Source organism: Gymnogyps californianus, chromosome 7 (genome assembly GCF_018139145.2).
Source record: "Gymnogyps californianus isolate 813 chromosome 7, ASM1813914v2, whole genome shotgun sequence".
In the NCBI taxonomy this organism is placed as follows: domain Eukaryota; kingdom Metazoa; phylum Chordata; class Aves; order Accipitriformes; family Cathartidae; genus Gymnogyps; species Gymnogyps californianus.
This window is the reverse complement of record NC_059477.1, coordinates 358,899-371,475: the sequence shown is the minus strand read 5'-3', so window position 1 is coordinate 371,475 and position 12,577 is coordinate 358,899. Positions and strand designations below refer to the sequence as shown.

The window sequence follows — 12,577 nt, the reverse complement described above, 5'->3', positions numbered from 1 at the left end:
TTATTTAAGGCACCAGTGTCTTTAGCTTTCAGTAGGATTCCCATTCCAAATTCTCCCAGAAGCTACCCACGGCAGGTCACTGTCCTCCATTTCAAGCAGCCCCCACGGCTGTTCACCTCTGCTGGAGAACTTGGTCAACTTGACTCTTGAAGAGCAAGGTCCCACTGATTTTCATCCTTTGGACTGAAGCAACAGAAGAGCCCTCTGGCTTCGAGGCGAGTTGTTGCAACCTACAGTCTTCCATTTGAGGCATCCTGTAGATCGAGGTCATCTGACCTCACTGGAGCGGCTTCCCATACCACAAACAGCTATCATCGGAGCTCCTCTCAAACACCACGCAGTTTTATAACGGCCTGTTATAAAACACTCAGACACCAAAACTGCCCTTACGAGGTGATCTGGCGTTGTCAAGGTAAGAGCCGCTCCTGACGATGCAGTCAAAAAACCAAATAAGTTTCGGCCAAAAAACAAGGGAAAAGGAACGTATGTTAAACTGCTACCTAGAGCAATTTACCCAGCTACGGTAAATTGCCACCTGTCACCTTATCAAACGACCAGGGTGGCTATCGTAGATGCAGCCTTGCTCTGCCAGTCAGGCCAGCACAGACCCTTCCGAGCTCTTCACCCGCTCTCTCCTTTCTACTTCAAGCTGTGGCACAGTCTCCTTATGGGAACTCTCATCCACAGTCCAAAGCAGCCTGCCAGTAGCCCTAAGCCTGAAATAAAAGTATTTTCAGCTACTGTCAAGTCTGTAAACCGATTAATAAGTGGTATACTGGGTTATCAAAAGTTAACAGCACTCCTTCTCCAGGAGGTTCAAGTTTTCTGCTTGCTGCTATGAAAGAAAGGAACTGGGCTCTCCCTTGCTCCATGCCAGTCGGTGCTCAGGTGGGACCAAAGGCTTCCTGGCAAGGTCAGTCTCCTCCCGCTCAGGGCCACCAGTTCAGGCTCTCGCTGCGGTGTGTCACACCAGTCAGCGTACAGTGACGGACAGGGTTAGTTACAGCTCAGCTCAAGGCATGGAAGTGAGCAATGCTTTTTGGACCGTGCTTCTGCAAACAGGCAGAGGAACCGCTCCCCCAGTTAATGTAAGAAAGACACACACAGTATCCTTCACAGCCATTTCTGGATGCCAAGTCATTAACCTGGGGGCTGGGGAGAGATGCAAAGAGTATCACTTTGCCTGTTTAATCCTTGCCCAGCATTTCCCATTTCCTGGGAATTCTTCCTTTCCTGCAACTTCTTTTATTGGAGGTTTCAAGCACTTTCATACACAATGTCAAAGAAAACACCAGCTTATGGAGGGAAGTTTGCAGTTTGACCTGAGACCTGCACGTTCCAGTCCTGGGACGCATCCTTGACCTGTGCAGGTTACACGAAGGACACGGACACCTTGCAGAAGGTACGGGAGTGGGGAAGAGAGAGGCACGCAAAGGAGAGGTGTGCAGCCCACGCCTGCCCTGGGAGACAGTCCTCAGGGCTGAAGGGGGCTGCGCTTTGACTATTCATATCTGCTGGGTGGCTGAAGACACAGTGGAGATAAGAATATGAAAGAGAAATAGGGAACTGCCAAAACGGTCGCTGGCTTTCCTGAGCCCTTCTTCTCCCCATGCCCCTCGAGCCTGCGCAGGGAAGGGGAGCTGGTCTCTACCCGAGGCTGGATGCCCACTGGCATGCGTCATCCTCAGCCTGTTGGGGCAAGAGGCAAAGGATATTGCAGAGCTACTCCGTCTGCCCCGAGACCACAAAGAGCAGCCGCCGCCGCCGCCACCCGCATCAGGGGCGGCAGATGAGTGAGGCAGGGTGGGAGCACAACTTCAAGTGATCAAGGCTGAGCTTTATCCAAGCTGCAATAGCTGAAGGCTCCTTTAACGGAGCTCGGGTGCCCGGTTTTAAAGCTATGTTGATATCCAGTCCCCACCCATGAAAGCGAGAAATCCCAGCTCAAACGCCACTCAAACAGCCGCTCCTCCTAGGGCAGCGTCCACGTGCCACGTAGAGATTTTCAAAGATGTTCAAATCATTTCAGTGCAACACCACCAAGGGCATCGCGAATAGGCCACCTCTGACACCAGCTTAAGGAAGGGCACTTCAGTGCTCCCAAAATCCACACAGACAGAAGCCTGGGCAGCTAATAACAAAGACAGATGGAGCAGGAACATCTTGTCATTTTGGACTAGCACAGCATGTCGCATTTTACACACACATTGGAGATGCTACAGCCGCTCCTCACAGGCCGCTCGCTGTCATCCTCAGTTTGCAGAGCAAACCGTTTTCACCCCTTTCCATCTGAAGAGCATTACGGTGGGGAACAGCTTGAGAAAGGCGCTCTGCACAAAACAAACACAAGACGGGTGTGATAGCTGCCAGCACAGAATTAAATACTGAAGAAAAGCAACAGCAGCAGAATCGTGAAGATGCAGCAGCTTTCCACACCAGGGACGTGGCGAATGACCAACACAAGCAGATTTAAAAATACCCCAAACGCGCATTAAGAAAAAGCAGCAAAGGCTTAAAACTGATATTCAGAAAGGATGCGTTCATTAAAACAAGCAGGATTAAATTTTCTTTTAATCCTTCAATTGCTAAACACTCCAACATGCCAGAAAAGAGAAAAAAAAAAACCAAAAGCCAAAACAGGAAACCTCCAGCTTCATGAGGCCAGGCACTGCACAATACCCAGGAAGGGACAGCTGAAGGGGACTACACGACATGGCAGGCAGCACGCCGTACGGGAGGTGAAGGAGAGGCCCAAAATGTACGCAATGGGAAGGCTACTCACGTCTCCGGCCTGTTCTTATCGATTCACGTCACCAAAAATCTGCCTAAAGAAAGTGCACAGTGCTAGGATTAGACACGCAGGAGGGCAGACTAACACCATGCTCTGCAGAGTAACACAGCAAACATCTTCCCAGCAGAAGCAACCTGCTCCTACCGACAGCACAACTCTAGGATTTGCACAGAAGCATTTCATGGAGAAACGTCATCAGGGGTGAAGACAGAAGAGGAAGAACCATAATATTTAAAGGCCACAAACAAGCAGAAATCCAATGAACAGATAGGAATAAATTATGGGGGACAAACACTTGCATCCTGTCAGAGCTCCTGAAGAGTAGCGGGGGACTGGCCACAGCTGCAATTCTGCAAGCAACACAACAGTGGATCCACTGCAGTGGCAACCATGAGTCCAGACACTGCAGGAACAGCGATGCTGGAAGAGGAGAGGTCTTACGTGGATTCTGGCATATCATCCATTTAAAAAAAAAAAAAAAAAAAAAAAAAAAAAAAAAAAAAAAAAAGGAAAGCAAATCATGTCACGTGAAGTTCATGCATGGTCCCACGGCAGGACCACAATGCCAACCAACCACAGCTTTTCTGCTTCTCATTTGAGGCTACAAAAGGAGAACAGAATTGGACAAGTGGCTGCAGAGCCCAAGGAGAAGGAAGCAGATATGTGACAGACGCAGCAAATCTGGAACACCAGAGCAGAAGCTGAGGTGCAAACCAGAAGGGCATAGTCAGTGACTCTGCAGAAGGAGGCTTGGTAACAAAAGGAACTCACAGAGTATCTAAGAAAGGGGAAAAGCAAGGCTGTACACAGCCTGCAGACTCCAGCAATTCCAAGCTGTCAGGTTCCTGCTTGGCCTGATTTTATTCTCTCCTGCCTCCACATTTCTTCAGGAGGAAAAGGGACTTCCTTCTTTGTCAGATGCTCAGTAATTTCACTCCTCTGCTCCCCTCCATGCCACTGACAGAGGAACCCATGCTGCAAGACAGTCCTGGTCATCAGAGGACGAAAGCTCTCAAGATACAAAGGCAAAGTCAGAGATACTACAGCATGCATGCTTGAAACTCCCCTATAGCTTTGCACCACGTTGTGCAGATCCAGGCTTGAGCAACAGCAAGGCCCAGCACCACCTCTGTTCAGGCTAACGTCCTACGTCACTCTGTGCCCGCCACCTCGGTATAGAGTCATAGACTGACAGAGTGGTTTGGGTTGGAAGTGACCTTCAGAGATCATCTGGTCCAAGCCCCCTTTCATCTTTCACTAGATCAGGTTGCTCAAAGCCCTGTCCAACCTGACCTTGAACACTTCCAATGACGGGGCATCCACAGCTTCTCTGAGCAACCTGTTCCAGTGTCTCATCACCCTCATCGTAAAAAAAAAAAAGTCTTCTTTATGTCCAATCTAAACCTACCCTCTGGTAGACCTTGTGGTCTCCTTAAGGACCCATAACGGGTCCAGGACCAGAGGTAGCAAATGGTTTTAATCCATGTTTCACATTTTCCTGGCTCACCAGTGGCACAGGAGGAGCTAGAACGATCTGCAGGAAAAGCTACTCTTGCTACAACCTCAGAAATCAAGGTGACAAGCTAAAGTTTTGCAAGCAATTCTGAAGCGGTAGCACTTGCTGCCATTGCATTTTTGCTTTCTCAACAACACATCTTGTCACAGTTCCCTTCTGGAGAAGCTGAAAATAAAGCAGGAAGCTGCCAGTCCAGTTGTTCATCTCATTCCACAACTGGTTCATCATCCACTCCAAAAAAAGAGAAATTCCCAGGCAACTGGTTTGCCAGAGCCACGCTTGAACAGGCCCTTGCTTCAAGGAGCAAACACTGAGGAAGGAAAGCTAAAGAAAAAAAAAAAAGAAGCAACCCTCCCCATACGACAGGCCATTCTTTCTGACTTAGCTGGAAACATTTAATTCCCACGCTACACAGGCTCACCCAGATGAGATTTATTCACTCACACTAGTAACAGAGGTCCTTGCATGGATTAGATTATGGCAAAGCATTTGATTTACATTACGTCATTGGCTAAGTAAACTACACTGATAGGAAGCAATCATTCAGCAAGCAACTCATGGACTTAACTCCAGTGTTCACAGTGATGTTGCTGGATTTTGTTACCTACGAGCATGTGGAAATCATCTGGAATCTGGTGTAAGGTGAGCTAATGATTAAAGACAAGAAGCAGAGCAGGAGAAAGTAGTTGCAGCAGGTCTGCTTCACAGTACGACATGGCTCAGAGCTCCCCGTATTAAAATACTTTCCATTTTAGACCACTGGCTTTCCACCGTCACACATGCAAGACTCACCTAAAATGAATTCCATTTTGGTGACATTTTTTATTACAATTCCACCCTTTCCTTCTCATGCCGCAAGAATTACTGATGCCAGAACAGCCTAAGCTGACACCTCACACCAATCACAACAAGCACGCTGAATCAGCCTTGTATCTAAGGGAAGCAACGAGACCATTACCATGAGAGTAGCAGATACTTTGACAGGGCACCCTGCCTCCACCAGATGCACCAGGAATCCTCAGAAATCCTCAGAAAAATGGGGCCTTCAGCTGGCAAGAACCAACACCACCAGTTTATCCTCCCAAAACAAGGGGACTCCTTCCATCTCCTTTCAGCCCCAGCACACACCTGTGCGGGCACACACAACCACTTGTGTTAACCGAGATGCTAACTCTGCTATAGATGCTGAACTTTCCAACTTACGTGTCGTGCTCCTCCCTGTTCCCTCAGAGTAACCACAGCAAAAGCTGGTCACTTAACAAATCAAGGAAAACTAAGGGGGGAAAAAAGTAGAGAGAGAGGTCTCCTCTCTCGTTGGCGGCTACAGGCAATAGCCCCTGAGCCCCAGCACGACGGCGGCTTGGTTTCCTACAGGATTGCATCCCTCTGGCTCCAGCGCATCAAAGCAGGTCTTCCAGATGAAGCTTTTCATCACGAGGAAGTAACCATGCTCTGCTGTTGTTTAGTTAGCCCCTAGCACATCACACAGCCCCACGGCCGCGGTCTGGGCCCTCCTCTTGCCCCAGCTGTCCCACAGTGTCCTGGCGGCAGCCCGTGTCCCCTCCCTGCACATCCCGGTGGCCTGAGCCACCGCACAGCCCCTCGGCTGCCTCTCTGCGCCGCACACAGGGACCTCACTGGATTTAGGACCACCACCCAGGGGCAGGGGAAGCCCATCTCCAGTCCTGTTGCAACACTAAAAGCCATTTCCAGGCCTCAGTATCCCCCCCTTTTTCCACCTAAGACCCAGCAAGAGCAGAACCGCCACGCTCCACCTGCGCATCCCAAACCAGACGACTCCTTGCATTAAGAAACCCTGACGGCCCCCTCCATCAATCTGTGCAGCCCCTTTCTGAACCTACAGAAGCGTCCAGCGCTCACATCACCCACGGACGCAGAGCTCAGAGCTGAATTCGCCATGCGAGACGCAAAATGTCTTGTTCGGGTGCGTGTCTACCATCTGCTATTGCCATTGCTTCTTCCAGGTTCGTTAGCGGAAGAGACAGCAGAGAGCCGCAGCCACCCTCCCTCACCACGCAGCTTCCAGGCTCCCATCACACCCTGCCTCGCTGCCTTCCCCCAGCTGAAAAGCCCTGGAGCTTTTGCTTTAGGAACAACTAAACGGGCATCCCAAGCCGCTGAGCGGCCTTGCTGCCCTTCTCTGAACCTTTGCTGGTCTGCTGTATTTTTTTTTGAGATGAGAGGACCAGGGCCACACATAATATCAAACAGCTGCATGTACCATGGATTTATTTATGGAGCATAACAGCGCCCTCCGGGTCATTCTCTTTTCCTCCTACTTCCCAACAGCCGATTCGCTTTTTTAACTGCTGTTGAGCTCCAAGCTGACATCTTCTAAAATCTAACCCAATTCCAAGCTCTTCCTCAGACTAGATTCTAATTGGAAGAGACCAGACCTGTAGAACGAAGCACAGCGTAAAAATTCAGCACACAAGGGATATTTTTCATTTGCCACTATCAGCTGATTTTACAGGTACTCCAAATAATTCAGTGAATTCAAAACGGCACCTCTCTGCCTCCTGTCCAAGCTGCCCTGACTGTCTTTGTTAGAGCCCCACAGTTCAGGCACCCTTTCACCCCACCGCACCCAAGGCCCACGCTTACACATCTCCCCACACTCCCATCCTTCTGCAGGCTGCTTTGAATGAAGACAGGGCAACTTGAAACCTGCCTTAGGAACTAGGAACACGAGATGAAGGCAGTCATCCTCTTTGACAACAAAGCTGAACAAAAACCCTGAGTAAAAAGTCTGTCCAGGCCAGGCTGGGAGAGATGATCCTTACTACAGATGTTAGCCCCAACCACTAACAGCATCTGAGGCTTTCAAAGAAGCACTTGCCTTTCTCTGCAGCTTGCTTCTTCAGCTCTCCATCACCTCTCAAATCTAAGGCATTCAGAAGAACTGGGATATGGCAGGGCACAGTCACCTCATGGCAGGCACAGGAACGACACACCTCCTCCAGCTGCTGGACTAACAGTCCTCATTTACCTCTCTAAACTCCTGGTGTTAGAATAAAAACATGACAGGAACCAAGAGCCACCTCTTCTCCAGAAAAAATGAAGCAGAATATTTTGTCATGAGCACAGATACCTTCACAGCTGGACAAAAGGTAAAGAACTTCCACAAAAGCTGCCCTGAGTGCCCAGGCCACGTGGGAGAGGGGAAGGAACCACACAAGCATGTCACAAAGGCAGAGGATGAACAGAGAGAAAGTGGGGAGCCAGAAAGTACATCCTAGGCATAGAAGGCAGAGAGGGAGGCCAAGGAACCCGAGAGAAGTAGCCAGCTAAAGATGCACCATCCTAGTCACCTACTCATCCCAGTTAGAGAAGGACAAAGAGACAAGACAGAGAGGAAAGGGAGTTCCACAACCCTCCCAGTCTTCCAGGCAGCCCCACAGGAGCAGGCCTGCCTGGCTCTTCCCCCTACACCACCACCTCAAAGTGGTCCAGGAGCAACTCCTGTCCCTGCACCATGCTCTGAGGAGACCAGGCTTTCCAGGTCTCTTCTGCTGATCCAGCCTGCCACCATCCTCTCTTAAACAGTGAGAGGGGGTGCTGACAGGTGGAGCTGCAAGCCAATGTCACCACCTCTTCTTCCTTACTTACCTGAGAGATTCCCAACAAGCAATCTCTCAACCCTGCATATCCTTCTGGGCCAGCTCCACAACTGACAGCTTCAGAATTAGCAGAGAGCACTCCAGCTCACATAGCTTTGGTGCTCGGGCTCCATCAAGACAAAAGTTGGGTCCCCCTGTTCAAGCACAAAGCCCAAGTGGAGACAGGAACAGAGGCAGAACAGTAGTGGGAAGGTCAAACGTTTTACCCGGAACCATCTTACGCAGGTACCTTTGACCAAGCTGCAATGCCATGGAAGCACAGCCATGGAGTGAGATGCTGGCTTTCTGGGAACTACACCTCCAAAAGCAGAGGGATGCAGGGTGTAAGGAAGAGAGATAACAGAGCCAAAACCCGTAGCTGCCAGAGCTACCAGCTGGGCTTGGTAACCCAGCAGCGTGTTTTCTGCCAGGTCCAAGCCCTGTAACCGCTCCCTTGTTTCACTCATGCCCTGCAGGCCTCTTTAAGTCCACACTGAAGTCTTGCTGGCTGTACCTAAGGTGTCAGAGCACAAGGCCAGACGGTAACACAAAACACAGAGATACCAGTAATCTTAGATAATGTGAAGCAATCTTAGGTAATGTGAGGCACCCGTCCACGCGCACAGACAGGGAGGACAAATACACCAGTTTTCTCAACTGCCACATAGCATCCTCGACAGAAAAAAAATCTTCAGCTGTGAAAAGCACAGGAGACGATAGAGAAAATAAGCCTACCTACAGTCTGCCCACTTGACCTTCTCAGAGCTTGAAAAGCAAGTGGGAGAGAAACACCTTTTTGTCTTGCTATTAAATCTTAAAATAACAATGTGTAGGAGAATCCTACCCTCCTGCCCTGTGCACCAAGCTAAGGGGGGATGGGAGGAAGGGGAGGGGAGGGTCGGAGTCAAGTTGAATTTCCTGCTGAACAGGCTCTCAGCTGACCAGAGATCCCAGGAGACAAAGCACGGCTGCCTAGAATCTCTTTTCTAACTGCAGGGTGTCTGCCATTGTATGCACAGCCTAGTTACAGTTCACTGAATTAACACAAAAAAATGAATTGATTTCCATAATGAAAAAGCCTCCACATGGCTCCAGAGTGATACAAGAAGAAAGGGCACAGCAGCTTGGGAAGACTTTAAAAAAAAAAAAAAAAAATCAAATCACTTTTTGCCTCGCTGAATTGCAGTTTTGAGCCCCCAAATGAACAGCTATTTTTAGCTGATCATCTGGAAAGTGCGAGGGAGCACAAAGCATTGGGGTCAGCATGGCTGTCTGCAGGAAGCCAGCACGCAGCCTCAAGAGAGGGTTAAACATAGTCAGGCACCGCACATCTGCATCATCAGCACTGCACAGGGACCAGCAACACAGGTCTATTTATAAACCAGACATGTAGAGCTGTAGCCTGCAATGAAAGACCGGGATTGCAGGCTGTCAGCCTTCAACAACATGCTGTCTAATTTAATTAAAGAGATGGCTATGTTCACATGCGCACACACATGCACACACGTCCTTTTCCCAGGAGAGTTACGAACAATGAGCTCAGTGTTTTGAAAACAATACATTTCACAAAGGTTTCTGTGCAGAGGGCAAGCATCTCCAGCAAACGTGTCTTCACACAACCTTCCCATTCCCTCACTCTGTGACCAAATGTGACCGATGGGCTATGGCTGCTACAGCTCATGGCTGCTCGGGTAACCGCTAGCCCTTGGGTGGTTACTGGGTTCGTTTGTAGCCCTGGACACGAAAACAAAGTCACTGTAGCAGTATTAATCTGCATGGAGAGAAGAAATTAATTTAGTTTGCAAACAAGGTATTTGGGAGTCACACGCATCTTCTGCACCAGGACAGATCGCTGCGCCATCAGTTCCCATTTAGAGAGGTGAAACCTGGTTCCAGATACAAAGCGCTCTCTGCCACTAAGCAGCTAGAGGGAGCATTTCCTTGCTGTGGGATGAAAAAACAAAAGCCTCTATCATCTCCTGCCTGTTCCCACTCTCACTTCCCATACTCCCTGGTGAGCTGGACTCTGCCCAGGAGTCCTTGAGGGACCCAGCAACAGCAAAGGACAGGAGGAGAAAACTGGCTGCAACCAGGCCGCCGTGGGTAAAGCACTGTTGAGGCACAACAAGCAACCTGCTGACAAAATGTCGGCGTACGAATGGCAGCTGCCGGTGAGGCAAAAGCAGCCGCAAAGGAAGCCCGGAGATCAGGTCGCAGCTCGGGCTCTGCTGTCCCCTCAGCCCCTGGGGGCCAGGAGCCTTCGGTCGCATGAGGACATCCCACATGCCACAAGGACATCCCACACGTGGGGCTCCAGCTGCACAGCATGGCCCGGCAGCCGCCAGGTAGCCTGAAGCTCGTTCCCCGCCTAGGGAGCACTAAGCACGTACATGCCTTCCTGCCTCCTCCAACCCCAAACAGAAACCACTTTTAAAAGCCCCTGCAGGAACACGGGAAGCCGTGTTTGGGTTCGATTCTCCTGGGCTTGTTTTGACAGCCACTGCAAATACAGTCCCCAGTGTCTTTGCTCACAACCTAACGTGGCACTCATTTGAAATACAACAAACCTGTTCTGGAGGAAATGATGCTTCTGGAGTCCAAGTCGAGCTTTTTTACCAGAGTATCGGGGTCAATCTTCAGCCCGGAAAAGACACCAGAAGATGAGAAGTCCCAGTCCTTATCCAAAAGAAACATTAAGCAGGAGTCAGTACAAACAACCACCAGGCAACATTCATTTAAGACAAAAAAAAAAAAAAAAAAAAAATCAAACCCAGCACCATCCAGACGGGAGCAGGGTGCATGTGCCAGCGGCAGCATGCAGGTGCCTCTCCTGAGCAGGCAGGGGTAAGTAAGTCACCCCACTGGCCTGGCCCCCCTGGGCTCTTCCACCCAGAAGGAAGTTTCACAAAGTCACGTTTTGGACTGTTCTGTTCCTAAAAGATTTTTACCTCAACCCAACCTCACCTCACTCAACCGAATTCAGGTATTACTCCTAGGAGGACTGTGAACGGCATCCTTAGGAAAAGCCAGATTTATTACAGGTACGTAACAATACAGATAAGCAACAAATGAGCAGATTAGGGGCCTAAATCTTAAATCGATGGACATTAAGCAGATTCAGTGACTACTAGCAACTTACCAAATCTTCAGCATCTAGTTCATTTAAGCATGCAATACCTCCCTAAGTCCTAAGCTTTGCAGTAGCTTCTCTGGTTGGCTTAGAAGAATTTAGTATTTTAGCCAGCAGTATCTCCCAGCAGCGACACATAACTTCACTATAAAACCAGGTGTGTACGGCACAGTCTATTCCTCCCGCCTCACAAGGAAAGCCGTAGGTGCATAAAAACCATTTCCTGCTGTTCTGCATCTCTGCTGCACGGGGGCTGCGGGAGGCACTCAGCTTTAACCTGAACTGCGTATTAGTAACACAGCTGGTGAAACCAGACATGGTCTAAATCTCCTCAACGATTGTGTGTAAACTGACAGCTCATCTCCACCTGCCCCAACCTGAAATCGAAGAGAACCACTGCAAAACGAGCCAGGCACCCTCTTACCCCTCCGCTCCCAACACTTGCTGCTAATGATCCCCACTACTGCATCCACGTTACCCCACCGAGACGCAGCACAGGCACCCTCTCCCCCAGCAGCAGGAGCAGTGCTGGCACGCGTCTGTCACCGCCACCTCCCTAAGCAGGCTCTCCTCTCTGCGTGCTGAAGGCCTGGGGATGCTATGGTGCCTGCCATAGCGTAGCTGCCATAGCTATGGCGGCTGCCATTATGGCGGCCGCCATAGCTGCCACTACGTGGCAGTTCCATCACCGTGGCTGACGGTGTGGCGCGGCAACAGCCGCCACCAGAGCAGCACGCCGGGACTCCCACAGTGCGCAGGCAGGACCTTGCGCTGGCGTCCTGAAGCTCCACGTTCTGACGAGCCGTGCCCTTGTCGGCACGCTCCCACTGGTGACGAGCGGCGTGGGAGACAAGCATCTGCCCAGCACAGAGTGCCACGGCAGCTTCAAGGCCGCAAGAACAGCATCAAGGGCAGAACGTGACTTTTCTACGCGGGACACCGGCCTGCAGGAGACAACTTCCCTCGACCTCCTGCCCCTCTTGAGACCCCGCCAGCTACCACCAGCGCTTCGCCATGTCCAGCACCAAAGGGAGACACCCTGCGGAGCCACACCCGCCGGCGCGGCGACACCCCGCGAGGGCCCCGCGCCCGTGACGGCCGCCGCGGGGGGCTCCACGGCGCCCCAAGAGCTCGGGAGACCGAGCAGGGCGGGGATCGAGTGCCGAACCCTCACCGCCCCGCGGCGAGGGGGGGGTGTCCCCGCCTCAGCCACCGCCGCCGCCGCCGCCGCCACCGGCCGCAGCCGGGCCGGCCCCTCACAAGCCGCCCTCGCCCGCCGGCGCCCGCGCGCGGGAGGCGGAGCCCCGCCCGCCCCACGTGACGCCGGCCCGTTCCTCTCCTCTCCTCTCCCCTCAGGCTCCGCTCCGTTCCCCGCCCGCCCCCGCTACCTTGCCGGCCGCCGCGCTCCAGCCGCCTGCGCCGGGGCCGGGGCCGGGCTCAGGGAGCGGTGGCGGATCCCGAGCCGGCCAGGGCCGGGGGGCGGCGCGGTGGAGCCGCGGGCGCTTGGCCTTCCCCACCAT

At 51.6% G+C, this 12,577-nt stretch overlaps 1 protein-coding gene across 4 annotated transcripts in view; it reads right to left on the bottom strand.

Moving 5' to 3' along the window:
- Window positions 1-12,577, bottom strand: part of SLX9 (SLX9 ribosome biogenesis factor) — a 57,236-nt gene extending 44,659 nt beyond the window's left edge. For 3 of the 4 annotated variants that reach the window (XM_050899737.1, XM_050899738.1, XM_050899740.1), the window contains exon 1: window positions 10,495-10,550. Coding sequence is in view for 1 of the 4 variants with exons in the window: in XM_050899736.1 (XP_050755693.1) it covers window positions 10,495-10,603; window positions 12,446-12,577 (241 nt within the window). In the remaining 3 variants the exon portion in view is untranslated. Of the gene's footprint in view, window positions 1-10,494; window positions 10,604-12,445 lie in introns of those variants that run through there. The other variant, XM_050899736.1, reaches the window with a different exon arrangement.